Here is a 24,491-nt window from a genome sequence, read left to right as displayed (position 1 = left end):
ATCTCAAGTAGGAATAAGAAGGAAAAAATACAGATCAGAGCAGAATACAATCAAATTGAAAACAGATAAAAAGCAAAACAAAAAATTAAATATAAAACTAGTTGAGAAAATCAAAAAAATTATAAACCATTAGCCAGATTGATCAAACATAAAAAAGAGAAGACACAGATGACAAATAACAAGAAAGAGAGATGTGACTTCACTAGTCTACAGATTTTAAAGAATAATAAAGGAAAATTATGAACAATTTAAGCCAATAAATTTGAGATGAAATTTGACATTTCATCTTGTCTTGTGAATAACTGATTTTTTACACAATATTAACGTACAAAATTGCCTTTATTACTCCAGAATGGCATGCTACAGATACAGTACAGAATGCACATTTATTAACTTCAAAATTAGCTTCAAACCGTTAAAAACTAAATTGGAATAAGAGTAAAAAATGGAGTGTTGGGGGGAAAAGGTATTCATTCACTCCCTCTCTCTCTCTCTCTCTCTCTCTCACACACACACACACACACACACACGTTAGAATCTAAAAGGCTGGTTTTCCCAAACTTTCTTCTCATTTACCTCAGAAACTTTCTGGGATGTACACTGACTTTCCGCCTCAGAATATGAGGACCTGTTTTTATTTTCTGGTTTATTGACAAGCGACGATTTGACATCAAATAAATCCCTCTTAGCGAAGGGTGGGGCGGGGGGGAGGAGGTCGTCTTCTCCTGCTCACCTCTTCCATAAAGTTTTCCCCCTTTATCTTGAATACCACTTTCTCCTTAGATAAAGCTCAATGATTTTCCAAGCAACCTTGGTAAGAGCTTTTATAGAATCCTCACAACTTCACAAAATAATCAGTGAGACTGATGCTCCTCCTGCTTTCTAAGTGAGGAAAGAGATTGCGAGGCAAAACAGAGGTCTTCAGAGGTTTGGTCCTAGACTTTGGTTCTCAATTGTCCTGACTGATGGAGCCACAAGACTCCTTTGCTCTCTAAACAGTTTTTCTTTTGCCTCATTCACCTAAACTTCCTTTTATAAGCAATACTCTACAGGGTCCCACGGAACTTCAGAAAAAAAACAAGCTCCTGCTTGCTCTTTGATGGTGGCACTCAACCAAACCATAAGGTAGCACAAGGAGCTCAAGATCCAAGGGAAGGGGCTTCCTAGGTGGCGCAGTGGTTAAGAATCCGCCTGCCAATGCAGGGGAAACCGCTTGGATTCCTGATCCAAGAAGAGCCCACATCCCACAGAGCAACTAAGCCCGTGCGCCACAGCTATTGAGCCTGCGCTCTAGAGCCCGTGAGCCACAACTACCAAAGCCCATGCGCCTAGAGCCAGCGCTCGGAAACAAGAGAAGCCATGGCAATGCGGGGCCCAAGCACCGCAACAAAGGGTAGCCCCCGCTCGCCACAACTAGAGAAAGCCCCAGAGCAGCAAGGGAAGACCCAACACAGCCAATAAATAAATATATCCTTAAGTAAATAAAATCACATCTATTAAAAAACCCAAGGGAAAATAGAATATCGATGGAGCAAAGAATATCTAGTTGGCCAAGGGGCTGTGCAGGTTTTATATATCCCATGTCAATACACGAAGTATAATCTATTGGCCAAGAAGTTTTAAGTAACATACCCAAGGTAGATTTTCAACAAAAGGGGCATGTTTAAGGTCACTCAATTTTCATCTAGAAATTTCACAATTTCCACAGTCTCTACCCTGAGAGGAGGGGGTAGGTTGTAACGAGTACCCTCCCGGGTCTCCTAACTTAACTGCTGCGAGGCACAGCACCTCCCACTGCTGGAAGGCCCCGAGAGCAACCTTGGTCCTAGAAGCCCAATCAGCGCCCTGCCGCTACCCAGCGCCCGCCTCGGGCCGTGTCACGTGTCAGCCAAAATGGCTGCGCCCGGGCGACTCGAGCAAAGGTTGGAGCGAGCCCTCGCGTGACTGAAGACCGGAGAAGGCAGCGACTGCTGGGGGAGAGTGTAAGGTACCGGCATTCAGGGAAAAGGGGTGCAGTAAAAGGCAAGTATCAAGAAAAGCACAGCCTGGTGACATGCTGTTCAACCGCAACGTGGGAATGAGATACCGGGATTGAGTCGCAAGGGGAGGAGGGGAGTCGGTTCTACCGCACCGACGGCCCCTACCTTTCCACCCTAGAAGAAAAGATCTTATACTTAAATTAAGCTGGGGGGCGGGGGGGGCAGGCCTGTGCTTGCATTTAATCCCGGGTTTACTGCCAATTTACAGGGTGACCTTGGCCTACTTTAATTTTCAGAGTCCCCGCTTTCCTCATTGTCTATCTCCGGAACTGTCCTGAGTGATCTGAGGTAGCTAATGCAAAAGCCTTTTGAAACGTTTGGAATATTTAAACGTAGCGTTGTCTTTGAGAGGGATTTATTATTAATAACCGGAATACAATGGCCTACTGCGGGCTGCCAGGTCAGAACTTTTACCGAATTAAGGGTGACTTTTAATAGCCACAACCTTAGAAATGGCTAGTTCACAGAACCAGGAATTTCACCAATACGCAGAGCATAGAACAGAAAACCAGTGACAGCATTAGGCTGGACTTTCTGATGTAACAATATTTCAGACATATACACTGTACACTTTATATATACTGAATTTGATTATTTGTTTTTATGTCTTTCCACCACACCCGGAACCCCCTCCCCAACATAAAATTATTCAAAGTTCCTGTAGGGCAGAGATGCTATCATGTTATTGTAACCAAGGCCCTCAAAAAAGTTTAACAGGAAACCTAGACATAAATTTCTAAGCCTGCATTGTACTACTTATGTTAACTTTAAGTTTAGGGATATGAAATTCAGTGCAGTGAACATTTTCCAAGCCATCTAATGGCTACCCAGTAAATATTTGTTAGTGTTATGATCTTTTAGCAAATGGATAGTGAACCAAGACAATTAAATTTCATAGTCATGTTATCCGTTCTTTCTGAACTTTTGCTTTTCTTAACTCTGCTACCCTGAAATCTTATTTAATGAGCTAAATCTTCAGACTAAAGTTCATCATTCACCCATTCTCTCTTTTATTCACCTCAACTAGCGCAGAGATCAACAAACTACCCGCCTGTGGGCCAGACGAAGCCTATCGCTTGTTTCTTTAAGGCCAGCCAGAATAATTTTTATATTTTTCAAGGTTTTTTAGTTGTTTTTGTTGTTTTTAAGTATTCGACAAAGGCCATTATGTGACTTGCAAAGCCTAATATTTACTATCTGGCCCTTTAGAGAAGTTTGCTGACCTCTGCTCTAGGTTATACCTAGATGTGAAATTGCTGGGTATAATGTGTCTTCTACCTATTAAGTACCAAAGTCTTTTCCAAAGTGGTTGTACCCTAATTGGATACAATTTATGCCTCCACCAGCAGCAGGAGTTTCAGTTACCCCACATCCTTGCCAGTAATTGAAATTTGTTTCCCTGATTATAGTAGTTAAGCATATTTTCATATTTATTGGCTGTTTGACTTTGCTCTTTGTGAAGTGCCTGTTCAACCCTTTTATCAGTTTTTCTATTGGGTTGGTTGCCTTTTTCTTATTGATTTGTACTGTTCAACACTTTACATATCCTGGGTACTGACTACTCCTTTGTCAGTTATATTGCAAACATTTTCTCCCCCACTGGCTTATCTTTATGTTATCTACAGATGAACACACGTTCATTTTAATTGGTTAATATTAGTTTAATATTAGCTTTATGTGTTTTATGGTTAGTGCTGTTTGCAAACTTACAATATTTTTAAGGGTTACAAAGATATTCTATATTTCCTGTAAGTTTTATGTTTTGTTTACCATGTTCTGGTTTCTATTTTACACAGAATTGTGAGGGTTTGGGGGAGTAATTTATTAATTTTTCAGATTATGCAATCAAGCTATGGCTAATTCTTTTAAAATTAAATATTTATGGTCTTCAGAAGGCTTTTTATAAGCCCTTTTGCTGTTTCTCTATAGATACACATTATTGAAAAATGACATTTTAATTTAAGGTTCAAGATGGAAAATCATGAACCAGTTGATACTGTCAAGGAGAACTTAATTGAAATCATAACCAGGAAAATTAACCAGCTTCCAGAAGCAGAAAGGTAAGATCCCTTCTTAATTAAAAAAAAATTTTTACCAGGTGGATTTTAATCACTGATTCATCTGATATCTGGTTTGAATATAAACATAAAATGTCAGAAGGAAATTGAGATTTTTCTTGCATTGATGGGAAAACCAAGGCCTAGAGAGATTAGCCAGTTTCCTTGAAGCTAAAATTCATTTCTTTGGGCATCCAATAGTTCTCCCAGTTTTTCCATTTGGCTTAGAGTACAGACAAATGTATATATTTATGGACTAATTTAAATAACAAAACTTTCAAATAGGTTTTAAACTGTCTTCTTTCTCAATTCATTTCTGTCATTACACTTACCAGTCTAAGAGAGTGCCATGTAACACACATAGCTAGACAAGGAATGCCAGAGAAATGGGATCATGGCTAAAAGATCTTTAAGATATTAAATTTACATAGGAAACATACTGATCTTGAAGACAACACTGAGTGAACTACCGTACTCTCCCGCAAAATGTTCTTAGACCACCTTGGCAATGCAGCCTCTCTAACATTCCATTTAAACTGAAAATCTGAGACCAAAAAGGATGAAGAAGACCCAGCCTGGGGAGGAGGCAGGAATGGCATATGCCTAGGCCACAGGACAGCAACGAGTTTGTCATATTTGAGGAACCAGTGTTATTAAAGTACAAATGAAGTGGGCATAAGGTTGAAGGAACAGGAAGAGTTTTGAGCAGGGCATGATCCAGAGAACATTTCCAAAGAACATTCCAGATGCTTTTTGGAAAATAGATTTAAGGTAGGAGAGAAAAGGAAGAAAGAAGACCAGTAGGAAAACTAGCATAGTAATCCTGGTGAGTGGTGGTGGCAGTTAAGTGAAAAAAGGATGTATCTGAAATACATTTTGGAAGTATAATCTTACTATCTTGCACAAATTCCAGTCTTGCTGACTCAAGGGAAAACCTATAAACCAAGGGCAGCAATAAGAACTTGGTGAGATTTCATAAGCTGTGTATCTGATCCCCCTCTCCCCCACCACATGTACACACTGTACATCATTTTCCTTATTGTTTTCCAGAGGTAAACAGAAACTTTTTAAGCAAATGAAAGGCATGTGCCCATGTTTCCAGGCCAGTCAAATAGGGAAAGCCAGAAAGACTGACACAAAGAATAGAGTAGATGTGACAGCCTTGAAGAGAAGTAGGCTGTTATTGGGACTTTCACCAAATTAGAAAGAATAAGCAATGGGGAAGTAATCTGGAACTGCAAAGTAAGCTTTAATATGGAAGTAATAAAACTGCTTTCAAACACTGACACCTAAACAGGGCAGATGACAGCATCTCCTTATCTTTGCCTTGTTCCCTGTTTTTCCTCTGCTTCTATTTTATCTACCCTAGTTCGCCTAAGTTTGAATCCTTATTTCTTGCATTACCAATTTAGATATGTTTAACAGTTATCTGAAAAGTTCTTAAGTGTATGAAACTTTAGGATCAAACACTTCTCTTTCTAATCTAAAAAATAATTTCATGTGCCATATAGTTCATTCCCACTTGTTATTTCTGGTCTTATAGTTCATGTGTTAGTTCATGTATCTAGTTATTTTACGGGTATTTCATGCCAAAAATTCTTGAGTTCACATTTCTAATTGTATGGGCACTTTTAGGAACACTGGCAATGAGGCTGCTAGATAATAACAATTTTGTATTGAATTATTAACTAAACAATGTGACTGTAAGCCACAGGAAATTAAAATCTGGTGGGGAGACAGCAAACTTTGCTATTCAGATTCACTACACTACTTGTTATATTTAGGTACTTATTTATGTAATTTTTAATAATATTTAACATTACTATATCAACATATTATAATGTATATATTTATAATTGTAATTAATGTATAATATATGGGCAAATTATTTACTTGAGCATTTTTTCCTGACTAAAAATGAAGATAATATACATTTCACAGTATTGTTATGAAGATAAAATAATATTTTAGAGAAAGTGCTCAAGTTTCCCATTCCCTCAGCTCCCACAAGAATACACAGGTCTTTTCACATTCATGTGTTTTATGTTATTCTTTGGTAGTTCTCTAGGCTCTCATCACAACTTAAATATTGTCTTACGTACCCTAAGTTTCTAGGGTAACATACATTTTGGCCAACCCAATATTTCAAGTCTACGTATCTTTCATTCTCCAATATTAAATTATAAAAACACTGAAGGCAGGAGATAATTTTTTGTGCCTTCATCACCAAGTCTGCTGCATGCAGTAGGTGCTCAGTGATTGAATAACAAGTACCATTATGATTGCAAAGTGACAGGTAAGAAAAGTAATACCTTACACAATGTAGAAAGCTCAATTAGGAATGCCTAGAAAATCTGTCTTAAGATGAGTGTTAACCATAGAAGTTTGAGGGGGTTTTGTGTGGCTAGTTTGGCTAATAAAGAGTACTAAGGAAATTAACAGGTTGACACCTATGTTATAGGTGGCAAGCAGATGGTAAAAAAGTTAAGTGGTAGGCTGGAGAGTCTGAATTGGAGTATTTTCAATATTCAGCAGTTTTAGGGGTTTTTCCTACAACTAAAGAATGCATAGAACGTGTTTTAGAACTCATACATGCCTTCCTTAAAAACCAGTTTTAGCATTTACTATCCCAAAACATAAATTTACTCTTATTTCAATGAGTTCTTGCAAAGTACCTAGCATAGAGTATCCCTTAAATGTCAGTACTGCTCCACCCCCCTAATCAACTCTAATGCTTCAAGGAAGAGTAAAAGGAAACATCAATTCCACCTTATTGAATGCCTTCTGTGTGTCAGATGCTGTTGAAACCAAGATACTTATATCTTTGTATCCACTGTTTTCAAGCTGTTTATAGACTAGTTGGGAAGCCTGACATGTAAATCTATGTTAAGATAGTACCACCTTATCATGTGTTGTGCTACAGAAGTAAGTATTGAGTACTGCGGGAGCCTACAGAGGCATCCAAGTCAGACTCTTCAGAAGCTCTTCCCTGCTATACAGTTGTGGGGGTGGGGATTTCCATACCAATATTCTTTGCAAAGTCACAAAATACATTTAGCAACACTAAATGTATTACTGTATCCTTAAAGTGTTGACCAGATTCAAAGCCTTTTAGAATAAAAGTCTATATGTAAAACAATGATTTTAAAAGGTTTTTGTTTCATGGAACTATAAGATATAAATGTTGGATCCTATTAATCCTAAGGTCCTAATAAGTTCTGTAACATATGCCAGAATTATTGTTGGAGAGCTTACATACACAATAGAGCCAAAAAACTTCTTTTCTCACCCACTCAGGAATCTGCTTGAAAATGGATCAACATATATTGGACTTAATGCTGCTCTTTGTGGCCTAATAGCAAACAGTTTCTTTCGACGCATCTTACACGTGACACAGGCTCGTATAGCTGCCGGCTTACCTATGGCAGTGATCCCATTTTTGACGGCACATGTATCTTACAAAGGTTTTGTAAGTTTACCTTTGAATACAGGTAAATTCTATTTCACTATCACCAGCAAGCTTGCTTTGGTATACATTATTTGCACCTTATGTTAATCCTTAAATATTAGTACCAAGTGGCTATATGCTACAATACAGTCACTGCTTCAGTAAGACTGAACCTTGCTAGCCTCTCTATGTAAAGTAACAATTAATTCATATTAGCATGGTCTACCAAACATGTAAAATACATACACACACAGTAATTCTAAATTCTTTCCTCTAACTTGTCTTTCCCACAGGGCTTAGTAAGAAATATTCGGAAACTTTATTTTTTTTTTTAAATGCTGACTGCCTTAATTAAAAAAAAAATTTCAGAAGTTTCTAAAAGGGAAAAATTTTTTTTATGGGAGCAAGACTATGTAGTAAATCTCTAAATGCACTAAATGTGTATATGTACAGTAGTTATCAAATACATGGAGACTTGATTTCCTTTGGACAGTTCACCATATTTGCTGAGTATTCCAAGTATAGCTAAATCATGAAAGAATTTTTGATTAATGATTTCAAAAAAAAATTATTACCACAGGTAGTGGTAGGGAGGGAGGCAGTCCATTTAAATTCTCTTAAGTGCTACTTCAAATTTGTTTAAATTGATGGGTATTTGCTTGAATCCCCAAGATCAGTGTGGAAAGAATTTTTATGCACAGGGAAACCTACTAAACAGAATAAGTGAAAACATGGGTTAGCTTACCTTTCTATTTTTAACACCTATACTAATTTGGAAATGAATACAGAATTTTGTAAAAATACAGTCACACTATATAATGTAAAAATGTAAGATGAATCAAATTGTTAAAACAAATTTCCCATGGGTTTAAAAGTTTCTTAAAGACAAATATATTAGCTCAGGTTTGCTAATACAAATGCAAAAAGCTAGCAGTGCAAACCAAGATTATTACATTTAAGTTCAAAACAAATTAGGGAATTTTTCCTAAGATGGTTTTACCAGTTATTCCTGGCTGTTTTAGATTATCCATGTGTAATTATACCGTTTAACATGCCTTGTAAAAATGCATTTGCTGTATTACTGCCTTTAAATTGAGTATTTGTGACACATATAAGGGGACCTTGCATTCTTTAAATGTTTGCTTGACTAATGTTTGCAGAACTAATTTATTTCCTAGGTGATTTGCATTGTGAAACTTGTACCATAACTCGAGGTGGACTGGTTGGTCTTGTTTTTGGTGGCCTGTACCCTGTTTTCTTGGCTATCCCTGTGAATGGTGGCCTAGCAGCCAGGTAGGACTGTTTTCCATAATTATTGAAAAACTTTAAGAATATGTATAAATGATTGCCTAGAAAATGCAAATTTTAAAACAGCAAGTACATTTTCTATTTTTAAGGCAATGTTACCTGTTTGATTTGAAAGAATGACTTCTTTTTTCTGAGTAATCAAATGATACCTCTTAAGAATTTGAAAACACTGCTAGAAATTTATCACACTACCTCTTGGGTTTATAGTCCAGGTTCTTAACTTTATGTATTGAATGCCAGCTACAAAGCTGCAAACAGTACTGTGACTAGCGTGAAAGCTACATTATATGCATAATGTTCTTAAGTACTTCTTCTGAAAGAAAATTCCATCAGAAAATGTCTAGCTATAAACCAAAATAACTCCGTTATTCTCTGATGAACTTTTGTACCAAGCAATCTATACTATATAAACTTTCAGAGGTGAAATGGAAAAAAGGACAAAGGAAAACAAAAGGACAGTTATTAGGACTAATAGACATTAAAGAAAATAGCATTACCTTAATCTTTACCTAAGCTAGTTTTAAGACTTCTGGAATTAATATGTATTGTACATAGATTTGCCACTTGATACAACTATCTTTTCTAGTGAACCGTCTCAATGTTTTCTTACAGGTATAATTCAGCCCTGCTACCCGAGAAAGGAAACATCTTAAATTACTGGCTTAGGATTTCTAAGCCTGTCTTTAGAAAGATGTTATTTCCCATTTTGCTCCAGACTGGGTTTGCAGCATACCTGGCGTCTAGACAATATAAACTACTTATAAAGGCTCTTCAGTTACCTGAACCTGGCCTAGAAATTCAGTGATTGTTAAGCAAATCTGTACACAAAAATAAAATTGTAAAAATAACTTACATCTAAGTAAGAATAAACAGAGACTTGCAATTTATCACTTGAGGTACAATTCTGGGATCTATAACAAAAGGCCAAATACTTTATTCAACACTACCCACTTAGACAAGGGCCTGACTTCTCTAGTTTTCCCAATACCATCTCTCCTACATCGCTTGCTCTACTCCTTTGCATTAGGCAGTTTGGTCTGTAACACAGGAAAAAAAAAATCATACAATTATACAGCAGTTTCCACAGAAAACCTTGTAAAGAATCCAAACAGGAATGAAAATGCGGTGCAGGGGGGCAGAGTATCTAAACACTACAGAAATGTTATACTTCATTTTCTCAATTCACTGTTTCTGTAGGTATTATTCATTCATAGAATCTTAGAATACATTTAAAACATTCCTCACAGGGAGATGAATTCCATTATTCTTGACAGATGGTTATTCAGGCTCAGCTTGAGATGTCCCAATGATTGTTACCTACTTCAAAAGTCATCTTATTTATATCACTGGAAAGCTATATTCTTAAAAGATCAAGGCAAATTCTATCTTTGAAGCTTTCATCTAGTTCGGTATAGTTCTTTAGAAGCACATAGACCTGAGCCCTTTTTTTTGGCTGTATGATGCTAAGTAAGTTAACTGATCTCTCTGGCCTTCAGTTTCCTCATCAGTAACCTCACTCAAGATGGGTATCATATAACATATGTAAGTTGACTCAACGTAGCACCTGACATCAGGCACTCAAATGAGAGCCATATTCTTCCTATTGCTACTGGTTTTGTTCTTTGAAATATCCTAGTCTATTCCCCAATCCTAAGATAAATCATTTAAATTTTTGAAATGACCTGTTGTTTCCCTTCCTAAAATTTTTCATCTCAGTTCTTGAAACCATTTTCTCATGTAACAGCATTTAAATCAGCACTGGCCAACAAAACTTTCTGTGTGAATGGAAGTATTTTATATGACTGATAATATGTTAGCACTAGCCATATGTGGCTACTGAGCACCCAAAATTTGACTAATGCACCTGAATAACTGAATTTTTTATTTTAATGAATTTGTTTAGCCACATGTGGCTAATAGTCTTGGTATTGGACAATGCAGATCTAGACCAACACTTTCTTATGAAACAAGCTGGTCATACCGAAAAAAATCTTAAGTCATCCTAGAGCATATTCACAAGCATCTTTACTATTCCTTTCAAATATAGTGATATATCTGTCAAATAACCTTATGCTACTTAAAATTATATGAAAGGATTTAGCCTGTCACCTAAAAAAGGCAGCTTTGAGAGTGGAATAGGCTTTCAGTGTCCCTTAAAGAAAAGAAACCAGTGCAGCCAAAGATTTAAAATTCAATTAATAGAGTAGAAGGGAATCCCCTGGCAGTCCAGTGGTTAGGACTCTGTGTTTTCGCTGCTGAGGGCCAGGTTCAATCCCTGGCCAGGAAACTAGGATTCCTCAAGCCACGTGGTGAGGTCAAAAAAAAAAAAAAAAGTCAAAATCTAATGAAAAGATTATTAAAAAAAAATTTCCTATCAAACTGTGTTTAATAAAAAAATAAGATCCCAATTATAAGGTAAAAGAATCTATATTTTACTTGTGGATATTCTCTGGGTTATAAAATTATGGCTGATTTTTCTTTTCATCCTGATTCCTTTCTGGATAATCCCAGTTTTCTGTAATGAATACACTTACTTTTACAACTAGGAAAAAAATATATAAGGCAAAAATACAAACAAAAACCTGCTTATTTTACAAGCGAAAATATCAAGATAAAGTTCTCTAACCCCAAATTATGTTTTATATGCATGCTGTCACTTTTATTTAAAGCAGAGTTCTAGTTATCACAGTAAAAAAAAAAAAAAATGCCTGACTTCAAAAATAAGAAACCCAAATTACTGAATTATACTCCTTAAAAATAGAATGGTGTAGTGAACTTAGATAATTCAAAACCCACTGTTATCACTAAATTGATAATTTAGTACAAATTGTTTCCTTACTTATCCTTAAACATTCCCACAGTACTTACTCCCTAGCTTACAACCATCTATGAACATACAAAAATTTACAGTGGTTTCTGCAACCAAAAACGATTTCTAACATCTGTCCTCTACCATATTTTTTCTTAAATCATCTTCTCAATTAATAAAAATGGGCAACATAAGCCAAAGAACATGTTATTTTAAACCTGTTGCTACAAATCTTTGCAAAAATTTTGGTCAGGGGGCAAGTTAGTGTGAAACTGCTGTAATCTGCAATACAATTTAAGGAAACATTCTTAGCTAAGACCTAAAGAACACTGCCTCCGTCAAGAAAATAGTTTATTTCAGTCTGTCACAGTAAACAAACTATTTAAACATGTCTTTTAAAATTCATTCTGTGTAGTTATTTGGCTTTAAAAAAAGAAGGCTCATATTATACTATACTTAAATTATGAATTTGTAAACCCCCGACTATAGTACATAAGAAGCCAGAGGGGTCAGACCTCAGTGGGTATAAAGGAAAGATAAAGAATTTGATGGCACATTCTAAAGGAAGTTGGGCCACCAATAAAATTCAAATCCATACATATTAACAGCTACACAAATGTTCAAAACACCAAGTGACTAGATTTTTAAATTAGATTAAATTAAAACTGAGCAAAAGATTTTCAACAAAACAAATTTTGGGTCAATAAAACTACAAAAGATTGGGAATTCCCTGGTGGTCCAGTGGTTAGGACTCCATGCTTTCACTGGCAAGGGCCCAGAGAAAAACTTAGTTCCCTGCTTTGGGAACGAAGATCCCATAAAGCCGTGCAGCGTGGCCAAAAACAACAAAACAACACAAAAACTACAAAAAATTATACAAGTCCACTGTGAACTGGTTTCTTTTTAAAAAGTGGAGAAAATGGCTAACAAATCCTGAACATACAAATTGGAGAAAGGTAAAAAACTAGGAATAAAAACACTATCAACAACCAAAGCAATGAAAAGGGCAACTTTCTATTAACTTATATCTTTAAAAAATATTTTTCCTCTAATATTACATGATTTGTTGTTGATGATAAAGTAATTTACTTTCTGAGTAAAATTTATCTCCAGTTTTAATTTTACTGCACTTGAAAACTGAATGTAAATGACCATTTGCAGTCTAGGTCAGAGCTGTGAGCTCAGACAATAGGGAGTCACTGGCAGAGAGAGTATTGAGGTATTCAAGTTCAAATATGTAAAAATTACTGTGCTGGCCAAACACACACTTTACAAGTTCCTAATGAAGGACCTGCCTTTTTGGATCCCTGGCTTAGATGGTAACCACCTGGTTTCTCAATAAAAAACAGCACAGAAAAAACAATACAGTAAAATATAAAAATATAACCATTTGGGAAGGTCTCAAAACTTTGTATTGATAGCCTGGGGTAAAAACTAAACACTTGAAAATATTTTACTACCTATTCAACTTTAGCCATCAGATTATTTAGCTTAAAAGTATACCTCCAAAATACTGAATTATGTAATCACATATTTTAAGATAATGACTCATTATCAGTGAATTATCCACTCTTATTCTATCAAAGCAGTAGTCACAATCACCAAATAGTGTTGATGCCTACCTGATTTTGGTTGCAATACAACCAGCTGTACTGTTCATACTGTAGGAGCATCCATCAATCACCTAAGTATAAACCACTGGGAATGCTCTTTGCTGCCTGGCATCAGAGACACTGAATACACTTAGGTTATAAGAAACTAAGTGGATTTAATAAATTTTGTGTATCACTATACAATAACCAAACTCTATAGTTATCATGATGAATTGTTCTGGAAAGAAAAGAAATAAGAGCCTAATCTCCTATCCCCTCCCACTTCTATCATCTGCACACTTTCCAAATGAGTCAGTAAGGTAAAATGACTCAGTCTAGACCAGGTGAAAGAACATATTAACATAATGCAACAAAAATGAAATAAAACAACCAGAGTTTTGAGTGTTTTTTCACACTTGTAATGAACTTGAAAAATGTTTCAATTAAGTAAAACAACCATATTCCATGAAAAAAGCCACTTCCATCATCCAGAATACTAAAGCCCTTACATACTAGAGAAATTTTAATATAAAACAGTATAAACTAGTATACCATTCATTAGAAACCTCACAATATTTTTAGTAAGTCCTCAGAGAAAGCTCAAGAAGCCAAAAACCTCAGAATCCACACATCTTGGTAGTACCCTGAATTGCAATTAACTACCCACACATTTAATCATAATCAATTTTTCAAAGATATACAGACAAATCAATGCATCTATTTAAAAAGACTACTCTTTATAGTTAAAGACTTTACATTAACTTTTATATTCTACTCAGCAAGCTCTGTCTATACTTCAGATTAGCATAATCTCATGTTCCAGGAAATAAATACAAACTCATGATACGCCTTGTAACCACTGATGGCCTGTTAATGTAATTCTACTCCACTAAATTTAATTCCATAGAATGTACTCTTGATTATGTAAAGAACCTAATATTCCTTGATGAAATACTATCATTCTCTTCTCCAATGGTTACAATTTTTATAAAGGTATGCAAAGAACTGAGTATCACTCCCATGAAAGACAAAAAAAAGTATAATTTTGTTCCAAAATTAACTTAGTCTCATGTATTTCTATTAAGTCTTTCAAGGATTCCAGAGAATCTTTTCATATCTCCATTTCTGGAAAGTGAAATCTGGAAAGTGAAATCAGTATAGAAGTAATTTGGGAACTTGAAAATGGCATTCATTTTTTTCAGCAGATGCCAAATTTTTGACCGACATGGCTCCCACAATTACTTTGTTACCATCAGTCCAGTCAGTTAACAGGTTGTAGGAAAAGATTCGTTTTTGCAGACACTGCTAAGCTGTTTAAAGAGAAGAGAGAGAGATTAATTTAGTGATTATAAAATGCACAAATATTTAAAATATTTTGAACACTTTTTGTCGGATTATATCAGAGGTGTGACTACATTTTAACAAACGTGGACTTTTTAGTTAGATTTGGTCAAGGAAGTGCAGAAACATTAAGTCAATATGACAGAGATAGTAGGTCAATATGATGTGTTAGTTCAATTAATGTATGAATTCCTGTCACCATCAGAAGACAAATATTAAAAGCTACATCATTACTCTAGTTCTTTCTATATCGTTTTGCCATAGAGGCACAATTAGGAAAAAAAAAGAAAAAAGAAAGACTCCCCAAACACTAAATTGCCTTCATCCATTACAGTAAATAGAGCCAAACCTGAAAATTTCTAAAAAGTCAATATTATATTCCAGAAATCTCCTTTATCCAACTACTAATCATTCAGAACACAATTTTCTAAAAATAGTAAGACAACAGTTTCATATTAATCATAACTTTTTTAATTAACAAGTAGTGAATAGGACACTTTAAGATATTGTTTACTACACACTGAAATAAACATCTGTTGTAAATTCAGAAACCCAAACATTTACAGTAAAATGTGTTTACACATAAATATGACCAAATTTATTTAAAGCCCCTGTTAGGTCCTAAATACATGCAATACCATGTAAAAACAAGACCATGACGTTGATGCAAAAAATGACAAAATCACTAATTCACCAAAATTAGAAAAAAAAAGAGAATGAAATGGAAACCAAGAAAAGACAGTTAAAACATAAGGAACCTAACAAAGCAGCTTTTAAAATAGTCAATACTAATCTCCATTTTCAAAAGTTCTTAATCAAGTATTTCCAAAAACTGCCATTTATAAAATGACATTCTAAAAATCTATACTTGGAATTTCAAAGCATCCCAATTCAGAAAGCTTTGACTCCTGTTTCTCCCCAGCCCAGAACTTCAAATAATGCAGGAAAATCACTGACGTTAGGAAGAAAATATTTCAAGGGAATGGTATAATTTTTAGAAAAGCGCACTTACTGCTTCCAGAACCTTTTAAGACCCACAGCATTAACAACAATCATTTTTCCTATTTTCATCCATTATTTTCCAATGTCATGTTAGAGATGAATAAATTCTTTGAGCCCATAACTGAAAGATCAACAAACCTGATTTTATTATGACACCGTATTTTTGTCATTGGTACTGCACAAAATTATATACAAAGAAATATATACAAAATGTTCAAGTATTAATTAATTTTCAATTCAAGGCTTCTGTTTCAAAAAGCTACATTTAACATATTCCATAAAGATAGCACAAATTAATCATTTCAAATAATTTTTCCAACTACTTTTGGTTTTTTATATATATATATATATAATTCAGTAGGCACTAAAAATCCATGCAGCTGCATTGTGAGGGGCTTGCTCCTGCACTTAGGTATAAGCAGGTTCATCACTCCAGGTTGTGAGTTTGGCTACTATCCATTCATGCTCAAGTGCAGTAGATGGTTTTACAAAATATGCTGTAATGCACTGGAAACCAGAGACCAAGTTAGGTCTCAAAAGTGTATTATCTAGCAACAAAACATTTACAGTTCTGCAAGAACAAGATTCCATTTTTATAACCAAATAACAACAAAATAAAACACTTTATGTGTAAGATAACTTACATCTTTGGACTGCTGGAAAATACTTTTTAATTACGAACATTTTAAAATAAAAGCAGAAGCCCTGATATTACCTCTTTTTCCTCATTTCTTATACTACCTTTTAAAATAAAGCAGGAAATGTGGCCAGCAGCTGGTCCCGTCTCTTCTGCCCCAACAGCTGTATCCACTTTAGCACAAAGAAAAACAAGGATGCTAAATACGTATATACTTTATCAAACAGTGATGTTTCACAAAGAATTTCTTAATGTCTCTTACACTGATGGACACCATGACTCAATCTATGCAACTGAACGATAATAGAGTACTTCAAAGGAAGACTGTCCCAACTTTGGAAAAAGTGTCAATTGTGTCATTAAGTAGCCAGAACCACTCAATTTTAAAACTAAGTTTTAAATAGGACAAATACCCTTGAAATATGGAGAATAAGATTCTTTGTGAAGCCTCACTTTACACGTTTTCATTCACATTTCATAACCTTCAATATCTAATCATACATAAATTTAACCTAAAATTTTAATACAACAAAAATAAAGGTGTTCAACAATTTATTCATACTCAGTGATAGGGTAATCACTGTGCTGGTCCTCAGAGAAACATGTCATTAACCATTCTTATTCCTCCTTCAAGTAACTAACACAGGAGTCTGATATGCATGTTAATTTCCAACTTCTCTAATAGTGAGATATAAAAATCTATTAGTCTGAATAGATTGTATGTCTAGATCTACGAAAATTAAAAGGCATTCTTGAATATTTAAGAGATTTGTCATCTCCAGCAAAATAACTATCACATTTGTGCATGCCCCAAGTACTTATTGTCAACCTCTGAAAAGTTGCTCTGAAACTGGAATTCCAATTTGCACCTTGTACAACTCGGAACTTCCATTCAACTTCACCTGTGTCACTGTCTCCAAACTGTATCTCTATTAGCAGCTTTCAGTGTACAGTTGGAACCGATGTCATCCAAGGCCATGTCCACACTGGGGACAGAAGAGCTAGGTACACGCAAGTCTGAACAAGGGGACACATTAACAGCTATTTCAACCAGAAGAAGCAACTTGAATACATTATTGACCAGCACAAGTCTGTTTCCAGGGTGGACAGGGCCCAAATTAGATTCCCCTCCCACCTTTCAAAAAAGAAAAAAAAACAAAAATCACACACACACACAAATTGAGATGTTGCCCATTAAAGTAGACTAAGCAGCAGAGCATGAGCGTTACGTGAAGAGATGGATCCTTACCAGGTTGTGAGGCGGGAACGACTGTTCTGTAACCCCTACAACGGAGCCTGGCAGGAAGGAAATCACCTAAAAAAGAAACTGTCAGAGAGATTTAATAGTCACATGTTATCATTAGGAGTTGGTTACAGTGTCACATTCATGCTTTTAGCTAAACACTTAAAGATTCAATATTACTTTTTTTCCTCCTCTGAAATGTGTCCAGTGAAGATGTCCCACTAAGGTGTTTTACATGGTGTAAGGGAGTTGAAAGGGGTAAACGCGGATAAAGAGCAGATTACTTGACCCTACATTTTAAGAGAAGACGACGCCTTCCGGGCGCACGCCGAGCAGAACTCCACCGACACCTTATCCTTGTCCACATGAAGACACACTCCTCCGGCTGAGTCGTCCTCTTCCAGCAGGTCCTGCTGCTGCTTTCCCACGGGCAGAGCGTAGTCGTGGTCCCCGGCGGGCGAGTCTCTGAAGAGCGAGGTGGTCAGCCGCAGTCCCACGCCGCTCAGCCGGCTCAGCAAGCGAGCCAGTCCGGTCTCGTTGGCTAGGACGGCCCGTAGGTAGCGACTCTCCTCCTGCAGTGCTTGTACGCGCTTGCCCAGCTCCCGATTCTCGGCCCGCAGCTCCTGGTTCTCGGCTGCCAGACCCCGCACTCGACTCTCCAGCCCCATCACGTACTCCTTCTTCTTCAGCCGATTGAGTCGGGCAGCAGCCGCCGCCGCCTTCCGGGGACTCTTTGTCGCCGCCTGGGTGTTGTCGTTGCCGCTGCTGCCGCCGCCTCCTCCCGGGGACTTTCTCCGCCTCTTTTCGCCGCCACCACTGTCACTGCCGCTGCTGCAGCCTCCGATGCCGTTTAACAGCCTCTGCAGCAGGTCAGAAAAGCGCTGCATCTCGGCAGCCGCGGCCTCGTCGTCGTCGTCCCCTCTCCACAGGCCGCCGCTCTCCGAGCCTCCGCCGGACGAGGAGAGAGGCCCGGGCGAGCTGAGCCCGGGCTCCAGGTGCCAGTCCGGTTGCCGGGGGTCGAGCAGATCCGCCAGTTCCAGCCCGGACAGAAAGTCCATGTCCTCCGTCTCCTCCCCGGGGACGCTGGCGATCGCCTCCTCCTCCATCTCCTCGGGCGAGGGCGCGCGCGCGGCCACGCCGCCGCGGCCCCCACTCCCGGCCTCCGACTCGCCCTCGTCGCCGCGCGGCTGCTTGCGGCCGGGAGAGCCGGCCGCCGCCGTCCCCTCGTCCTCCGCCGCCGCTGCCGCCCGGGTCAGTTCCGGGGGCAGCGAGCAGGTCGCGACCGGCGCCGGGCTCTCGCTGCGGGCTGGGGAATCGCTGCCCGAGGCCGCCAGCAGTTTGGTCAGGCTATGCCTCATGGGGCCCGGCGGCGGGCCCACGCAGGCCCCGGCCCCTCAGACCGGGCCTCGCGGGTCCCAAGGACCCAGATGGGGTAGCCGGGGAGCAGGCCAGAACGAAGTGAAGGGGAACGTCCGAGTCGCCTCCCGCCCCACTTGGCTGGTCGACCCCCCGCGCCAGGGCGGGGGGGGAGGGAAGGGAGATGGAAGCGGCGAGGCCCGACGATGACTCGACCGCGCCACCCAGACAACGGCCTGGCCGGAAGTCAGTCGATCTCGCTCCAGCCCCTCCCACCGCATTTCGCGCGCCAGCAGGCTCTAGTATCGCGAGAGTTCGGTGAGGTCCGGAGCAGGAGTTATTCCAGCTCTCCAGTGATGTCATAGTAACAGCGGCAAAAATAACAACAAACACGGGATTTATTGAAAAAGTGCTCTACCGCCTCGGCCTTCACGTCTCAATCCTCTGTATTATAGCGTCCACCTCCAGTGAAGTCACTCTCGCTCACAATTGATCTTTTAGATACCAAATTTATGAATAATCTTAGTTATCCTAGAACTTAAAACTGCTGATCAGATTCTTATTGAAATTGCTCCTTTCCCCTTTCGCTATATTACAAGATCTTTTCACTCACTTATAGAGTACTAGAAGAAAAAAGAGGCAAACAAGTAATTCATATATAATTTAATTTTTCCAAGTTTTTATTATAAAAATTTACAAATATGCAGAATGTATGAAAGAATGTTACAGTGTACACGCTAATTCAACAATACTACCCAATACCCAGACTCAACAATTCAACAATTGGGCTTCCCTGGTGGCGCAGTGATTAAGAATCTACCAGCCAATGCAGGGAACACCGGTTTGAGCCCTGGGTGGGGAAGATCCCGCATGCCACAGAACAACTAAGTCCGTGTGCCACCAACTACTGAGCCTGTGCTCTAGAGCCTGTGAGCCACAACTACTGAGCCCATGTGCCATAACTACTGAAGCCCGTGCACCTAGAGCCTGTGCTCTGCAACAATAGAAGCCACAGCAATGAGAAGCCCACGCACCACAAATGAAGGGTAGCCCCTGCTAGCTGCAACTAGAGAAAACCCCGTGCAGCAATGAAGACCCAACACAGCCAATAAATAAATAAATAAATAAATAAATAATTTTTACATGTGAAATCAGATCTTAAAAAAAAAACCATTCAACAATTACCATTTTGCCATATATGCCTTATCTGTATATAAATGTTTATAAAACTTTTTTTTTTCTGAATCATCCCAAAATTGCAGACAGGACACATCACCCCAACATGTTTCAGTATGCACCTCTAAAAATAAGAACACTCTCTTTAATAATCATAATACTATTATCAGATCTCGAGAAAATTAACAATTTTGCTAATGTCTATTACCTATGCTATATTCAAGATTGCTCAGCTTTCCTCAAAAATCATCTTTTATAGCAGATATGTTCTTTTGAGCTAGGATCCAAACATAGGTCACTATTGCATTTCATTGTTATGTTTTTTCCTCCACTTATGAAACTAGAATAGTCCCTTCCACGTTTTAGTTTTTCTTACTATTGGCTTTTTGAAGAAACAAGATCAGTTGTCTTGAAAAATGTGCAACATTCTGGATTTATGTTTCCTCATGGTGTTATCGTGTTCCTCTAGTCCCACAAGGTGTTTCAAATTTGAAGCAGTTCACAGATACATTAGAATACAGTGAAACAACTCAAATTTTTACAAACCAAGGCCAGTGAAAATAGAGATGAAATAGGAAGACAAGGTGTTCTAAAATGAGGAAAATTTTGGTTAGAATAGGTTGGACATAAGATCTTACACAGTTCCTCAAGTTGAGCTAACAATAGACTAAGGTTCCTGGTAACCCAAACAAACAAACTTTCCTTTATTTGCTTATGAGTAAAATATACATGAATTCCTCAACTACTTTTCCAGTTCTAATGTCTTAAACTTCTCTATGGAATACTGAATGAAGTATTATAGCAGATAGCCTCACCAATAGCTGCCTTTATATGGCTGTTTCTTAGAAGGATAGAAAGCAAGTTCCAGGAAAGCTGGACACTGATAGGTCCCAAACATCCCGAAGGTACCTGGCACAGGAGAGACTTCAATAAATATTTGTTGAATGAATGAATGAAGAGGATCTCTAACTTTTAGCTGAAGGCATTACACTGAAGATCAACCAAATGAAAACAATTCTGCAAGGGCCACAAGTAAACATTACAAATGATATCTAGAAGAAGAAAAAATTGGCCTTCATGTCCTTCTTAACCTTCCCATTAGGAAAGGTTTTGCTAAAGTAGAACAGCAAACAGTTCGAGATAATAAATATTCTGGCATCCTTTGACTTACAGGTGTTTTAAGTGACTGGTAATCCCATCGAACTGCATTTTCTCCTTAGGCAAAATCAATATAATAGATTGGTTTATCATTTTTTCCCTAAATTACAAGATTTTGGTTTGAATATACAGTACATGGTTTAAGAGCCTCTCCAGTTGGATTAAGAGGAAAGTAGAAAACTGAAAGAGAAGAAAATTTTTATAATATAGCCTCAGAAGACAGAAAAACAACTGAAGCAAGGGTGAAAATCCCAGAAAATGGCTTTCCCTCTCTTTCACCATTCCTCTCTTTTCTTCTCCTCATTCTTCTCATTCTCTCCTTTCTCTCAGTTGGTTTTTCTTTTTTCTGGTTATAATGATCATTGCAAAAGATCCAGATAGTGCAGAAATGTACAAACAAGTAGAAGGATATTACCCATAATCTACCTCAAAATAATTGTTATTAAAATTTTGGTGTATAATATAAAGTTTTTCTATGTACAGATATAGAACAACACACTGTTTATTTATTTCTTTATTTCTACTCTTTTGGTATGAATATTTTGTGGAAATCTTTCATACAACCAAATTTAGGTCCATGTGCTTATTTTTGATGACTGCTTACAATTCCATTTCATGAACTTTCCAACTTTTATTCAACCAGCTCCCCACTGATAGCACTTAAGTTATTGGATTTTTCACTGTCATAAACCACACAATAATATTGTGCAAACATCTTTGTTCACTTATCCTATGATTTGCTTAGGATGAAGTATTTGAATTAGAATTTCTGGCTACAGTTTTTATGCATAAACCCTTATTACCTATGGGAAGGTATCTCTCCCCAGTGGTGTTGACAGCACGTAGTTCCTATGCACTCATGAGAGTGGATTTGTTCTTTTTAGAATGTGCCTATCTAAAAATTAAAAGTGGCATCTTTTTTTGTGAATGTGCATTTCTTTGATTATTAGAAGCTTGAAAGTTTTTCACATGACCAATTGATTTCTAATGTCAATAGCCTTTTTACCTCCTTACCCCATTTTTCTCTGAGGTGGGAGAAAATGTTTGTCAGGGAAAATATCTGTCTTTTTCCTTCTTGATTTATATGAACACTTTGCATTATAAGGAAAACATACCTTTGTCTCTTACATATTTTCCAATTTTTCCCCCAGTTGATCATTTATTGGGGGAAGAAAGGGGTAAAAATTGCTTGTTTTGCTATAATTTTTAAATGGTCAATCAAAATTTTCTTCATGGTTTCTGGCTTTAATGTTAAGCCTAAAAAGGCTTAAATTAGCCTAAATAACACTGATATTTACCTATATGTTTTAGAACTTCTTTAATTACTTCTATTTATAATTTGCTAAGAGTTTTTAACAAGAGATTATTTCATGTAGCTCCAAGTGGAATTTACTCTAGTATAAAATGTGACATAGGAATATAATTTTTTTCAAAATGTTATCTGCCACAATATAATTTATTGAACAATTCGTACTTGCCACACTGCTTTCCCAACATGTATGCCATATATTAAATTATTACATAAAGTTGGATCTCTTTCTGGTCTTTTTCTTCTATTTCATTGATCAGTCTAACCATTCTGGAAGCAAAATCAGTACATTTTTATTGCAAATTTATAATATAGTTTGATATGTCATAGGACAAATCCTTTTTTGTTAGTCTTACTTTCTCGGAATTTTTAATCTATATTTGAACATTTATTTTTCCAGATAACTTTATAAAATTTTCCAAGTTCAAAAAAAAGTTGGAATTTTCATGAAAGTTGCATTAAATTTATGAATTTATTTTTCCCAGCTAGTTTATGCCATTTTTTGCTATTGGACTAGATTAGATCTTCTTTTATATTTTCTAAATGGTTGTTGTAGCTACATAGGAAGGCTATTGATTTTTTTGTTAAATTTTTAACTGACTAACCCACTCAACTTTCTTAATAGTTTTTATTTTTAGCTTATTCATTGAAATTTCCCAGGTAGACAATTATATCACTTTATTATATATAATGACAATTTTGGCTCCTTCTTTGCAATACTTATTTCATTATCTTGACTTGTGATGAAACAGCATCTCCAGATCGATGTCAGATAATGCTGTTAATAACCAACTTCCTTGTCTTATTCCTGAGTTTAACAGAAATGCCTCTAGCATCTAGTTGTTGCTTTAAGATGGGTATTTTTATTTGGTTAAGCTCAGTTGCAGGTAACAGAAACCAATTCAGCTATTTTAAGCAGAAAAGATGAAATACAGAGAAGGTGTTTACAAAGCAACTGGAAAGACTGGAGGAGTAGGCATTAGGCTGGGTGATCAAGAATGCCTCTCAGTACAATGTGGCCAAACCTGATAGGGCACTGTTATCTCTGACCCAGTTGGGAAAGTTGTAAATAGAAAGCTGGAATGTTGGCTTCAAGAGCACCGCTGCTGCCAAAACTCTCAACCCTATGTAATAATTATCTATTGCTGCCTAAAGGGTTACCCAAAACCTAAAAAACAACAATAAAACAAGAATAAATATAAACCTATTGTGTGGCTTAAAATAACAATAAACACTTGTTATCTCTGGCGGTTTTTATTGGTCAGAAATTTGTAAGTGCCTCGGCCATGCAGCCTAGCTCTGGAATTCTCATGGAATTCAGCCAGGTTTTGGCTAAGGCTGGAGTCATCTTAAGGCTGGGCTGAAACTAGAAGATCCACTTCCAAGGTGGCTGACAGGTTGTTCCTGGGGGAAAGCCTCGGTTCCTTTTTTTGTGGGCCTGTCCACGTGTTGTGTGAGTATCTACGCTACATGGTGTCTGGCTTCCCAGAGAGTGAATAATCCAAGACACCAAGGAAGCAACAGCAAATGTCTTTTATGACCCAGCCTCAGAAATCACATACAATCACTTCTGTAGTAGTCTGTCGTTCATATGAGTCAGACCTTACTCACTGTGGAAGGATATGAATACTAGGAAACAAGAAGCTTTAGGTGCTATCTTGGGGGCTGGCTACCATAGCTCATAAAACTAGTAAATGGACAGCTACATGTAAAAGAACAAGATTAGAACATTCTCTAGCACCATATACAAAAATAAACTCAAAATGGATTTAAAGACCTAAATGTAAAACCATAAAGCTCCTAGAAGAGAATATAGGCAGAACACTCATTGACATAAATAGTAGCAACATTTTTTTGGATCTGTCTCCTAGGGCAAAAGAAATAAAAGCAAAAATAAAGAAATGAGACCTAATTAAACTTAAAAGCTTTTGCACAACAAAGGAAACCATGAATGAAATGAAAAGACAACCTACTGAATGGGAGAAAATATTTGCAAATGATATGACCTATAAGGGG

The 24,491-nt window shown here is 37.3% G+C and overlaps 2 protein-coding genes across 18 annotated transcripts; one reads left to right on the top strand and one right to left on the bottom strand.

Moving 5' to 3' along the window:
• The first annotated feature begins 1,868 nt into the window (after nt 1-1,868).
• On the top strand, nt 1,869-9,697 carry TMEM126A (transmembrane protein 126A). 4 transcript variants are annotated; one of them, XM_057750411.1, is made up of 6 exons: nt 1,872-1,987; nt 2,276-2,327; nt 4,004-4,099; nt 7,394-7,587; nt 8,723-8,837; nt 9,465-9,697. In XM_057750411.1, exons 3-6 carry the CDS (start codon nt 4,011-4,013, stop codon nt 9,655-9,657), a joined length of 591 nt encoding a protein of 196 aa, XP_057606394.1. In that variant the 5' UTR covers nt 1,872-1,987; nt 2,276-2,327; nt 4,004-4,010; the 3' UTR covers nt 9,658-9,697. The 4 variants fall into 4 exon arrangements, with proteins under 4 accessions (XP_057606393.1, XP_057606394.1, XP_057606395.1 ...); XM_057750410.1 differs by lacking the exon at nt 2,276-2,327 and having other exon boundaries at nt 1,869-2,022; XM_057750412.1 differs by lacking the exon at nt 2,276-2,327.
• Nucleotides 9,698-12,678: 2,981 nt separating this feature from the next.
• On the bottom strand, nt 12,679-19,063 carry CREBZF (CREB/ATF bZIP transcription factor). Of its 14 annotated transcripts, none has more exons than XM_057750519.1 (4): nt 17,771-19,063; nt 16,338-17,560; nt 15,607-15,717; nt 12,679-14,563 (listed from the first exon to the last, which is right to left on the bottom strand). In XM_057750519.1, the coding sequence occupies exons 1-2, from the start codon at nt 18,832-18,834 to the stop codon at nt 17,545-17,547; spliced, it is 1,080 nt and encodes a 359-aa protein (XP_057606502.1). In that variant the 5' UTR covers nt 18,835-19,063; the 3' UTR covers nt 12,679-14,563; nt 15,607-15,717; nt 16,338-17,544. The 14 variants fall into 14 exon arrangements, with proteins under 14 accessions (XP_057606502.1, XP_057606506.1, XP_057606503.1 ...); XM_057750523.1 differs by lacking the exon at nt 15,607-15,717 and having other exon boundaries at nt 16,338-16,406; nt 17,483-17,560; XM_057750521.1 differs by lacking the exon at nt 12,679-14,563 and having other exon boundaries at nt 14,570-15,717; nt 16,338-16,406; nt 17,136-17,560.
• Nucleotides 19,064-24,491: the final 5,428 nt, after the last annotated feature.

The sequence above is a fragment of the Hippopotamus amphibius genome, chromosome 9, assembly GCF_030028045.1.
Source record: "Hippopotamus amphibius kiboko isolate mHipAmp2 chromosome 9, mHipAmp2.hap2, whole genome shotgun sequence".
Lineage (NCBI taxonomy): Eukaryota > Metazoa > Chordata > Mammalia > Artiodactyla > Hippopotamidae > Hippopotamus > Hippopotamus amphibius.
The sequence above is the reverse complement of the archived record's forward strand: the minus strand, read 5'-3'. Positions and strand labels throughout refer to the sequence as shown.

What these genes read in the sequence shown, in the direction of transcription:
- TMEM126A (XM_057750409.1), top strand. Translation starts at nt 7,278, where the DNA reads ATGTTGGATCCTATTAATCCTAAGGTCCTAATAAGTTCTGTAACATAT. An exon ending in AAGTTTACCTTTGAATACAG is followed by an intron (nt 7,588 to 8,722) that starts GTAAATTCTATT and finishes TTTATTTCCTAG; the next exon opens with GTGATTTGCATTGTGAAACT. An exon ending in AATGGTGGCCTAGCAGCCAG is followed by an intron (nt 8,838 to 9,464) that starts GTAGGACTGTTT and finishes GTTTTCTTACAG; the next exon opens with GTATAATTCAGCCCTGCTAC.
- CREBZF (XM_057750519.1), bottom strand. Translation starts at nt 18,834, where the DNA reads ATGAGGCATAGCCTGACCAAACTGCTGGCGGCCTCGGGCAGCGATTCC.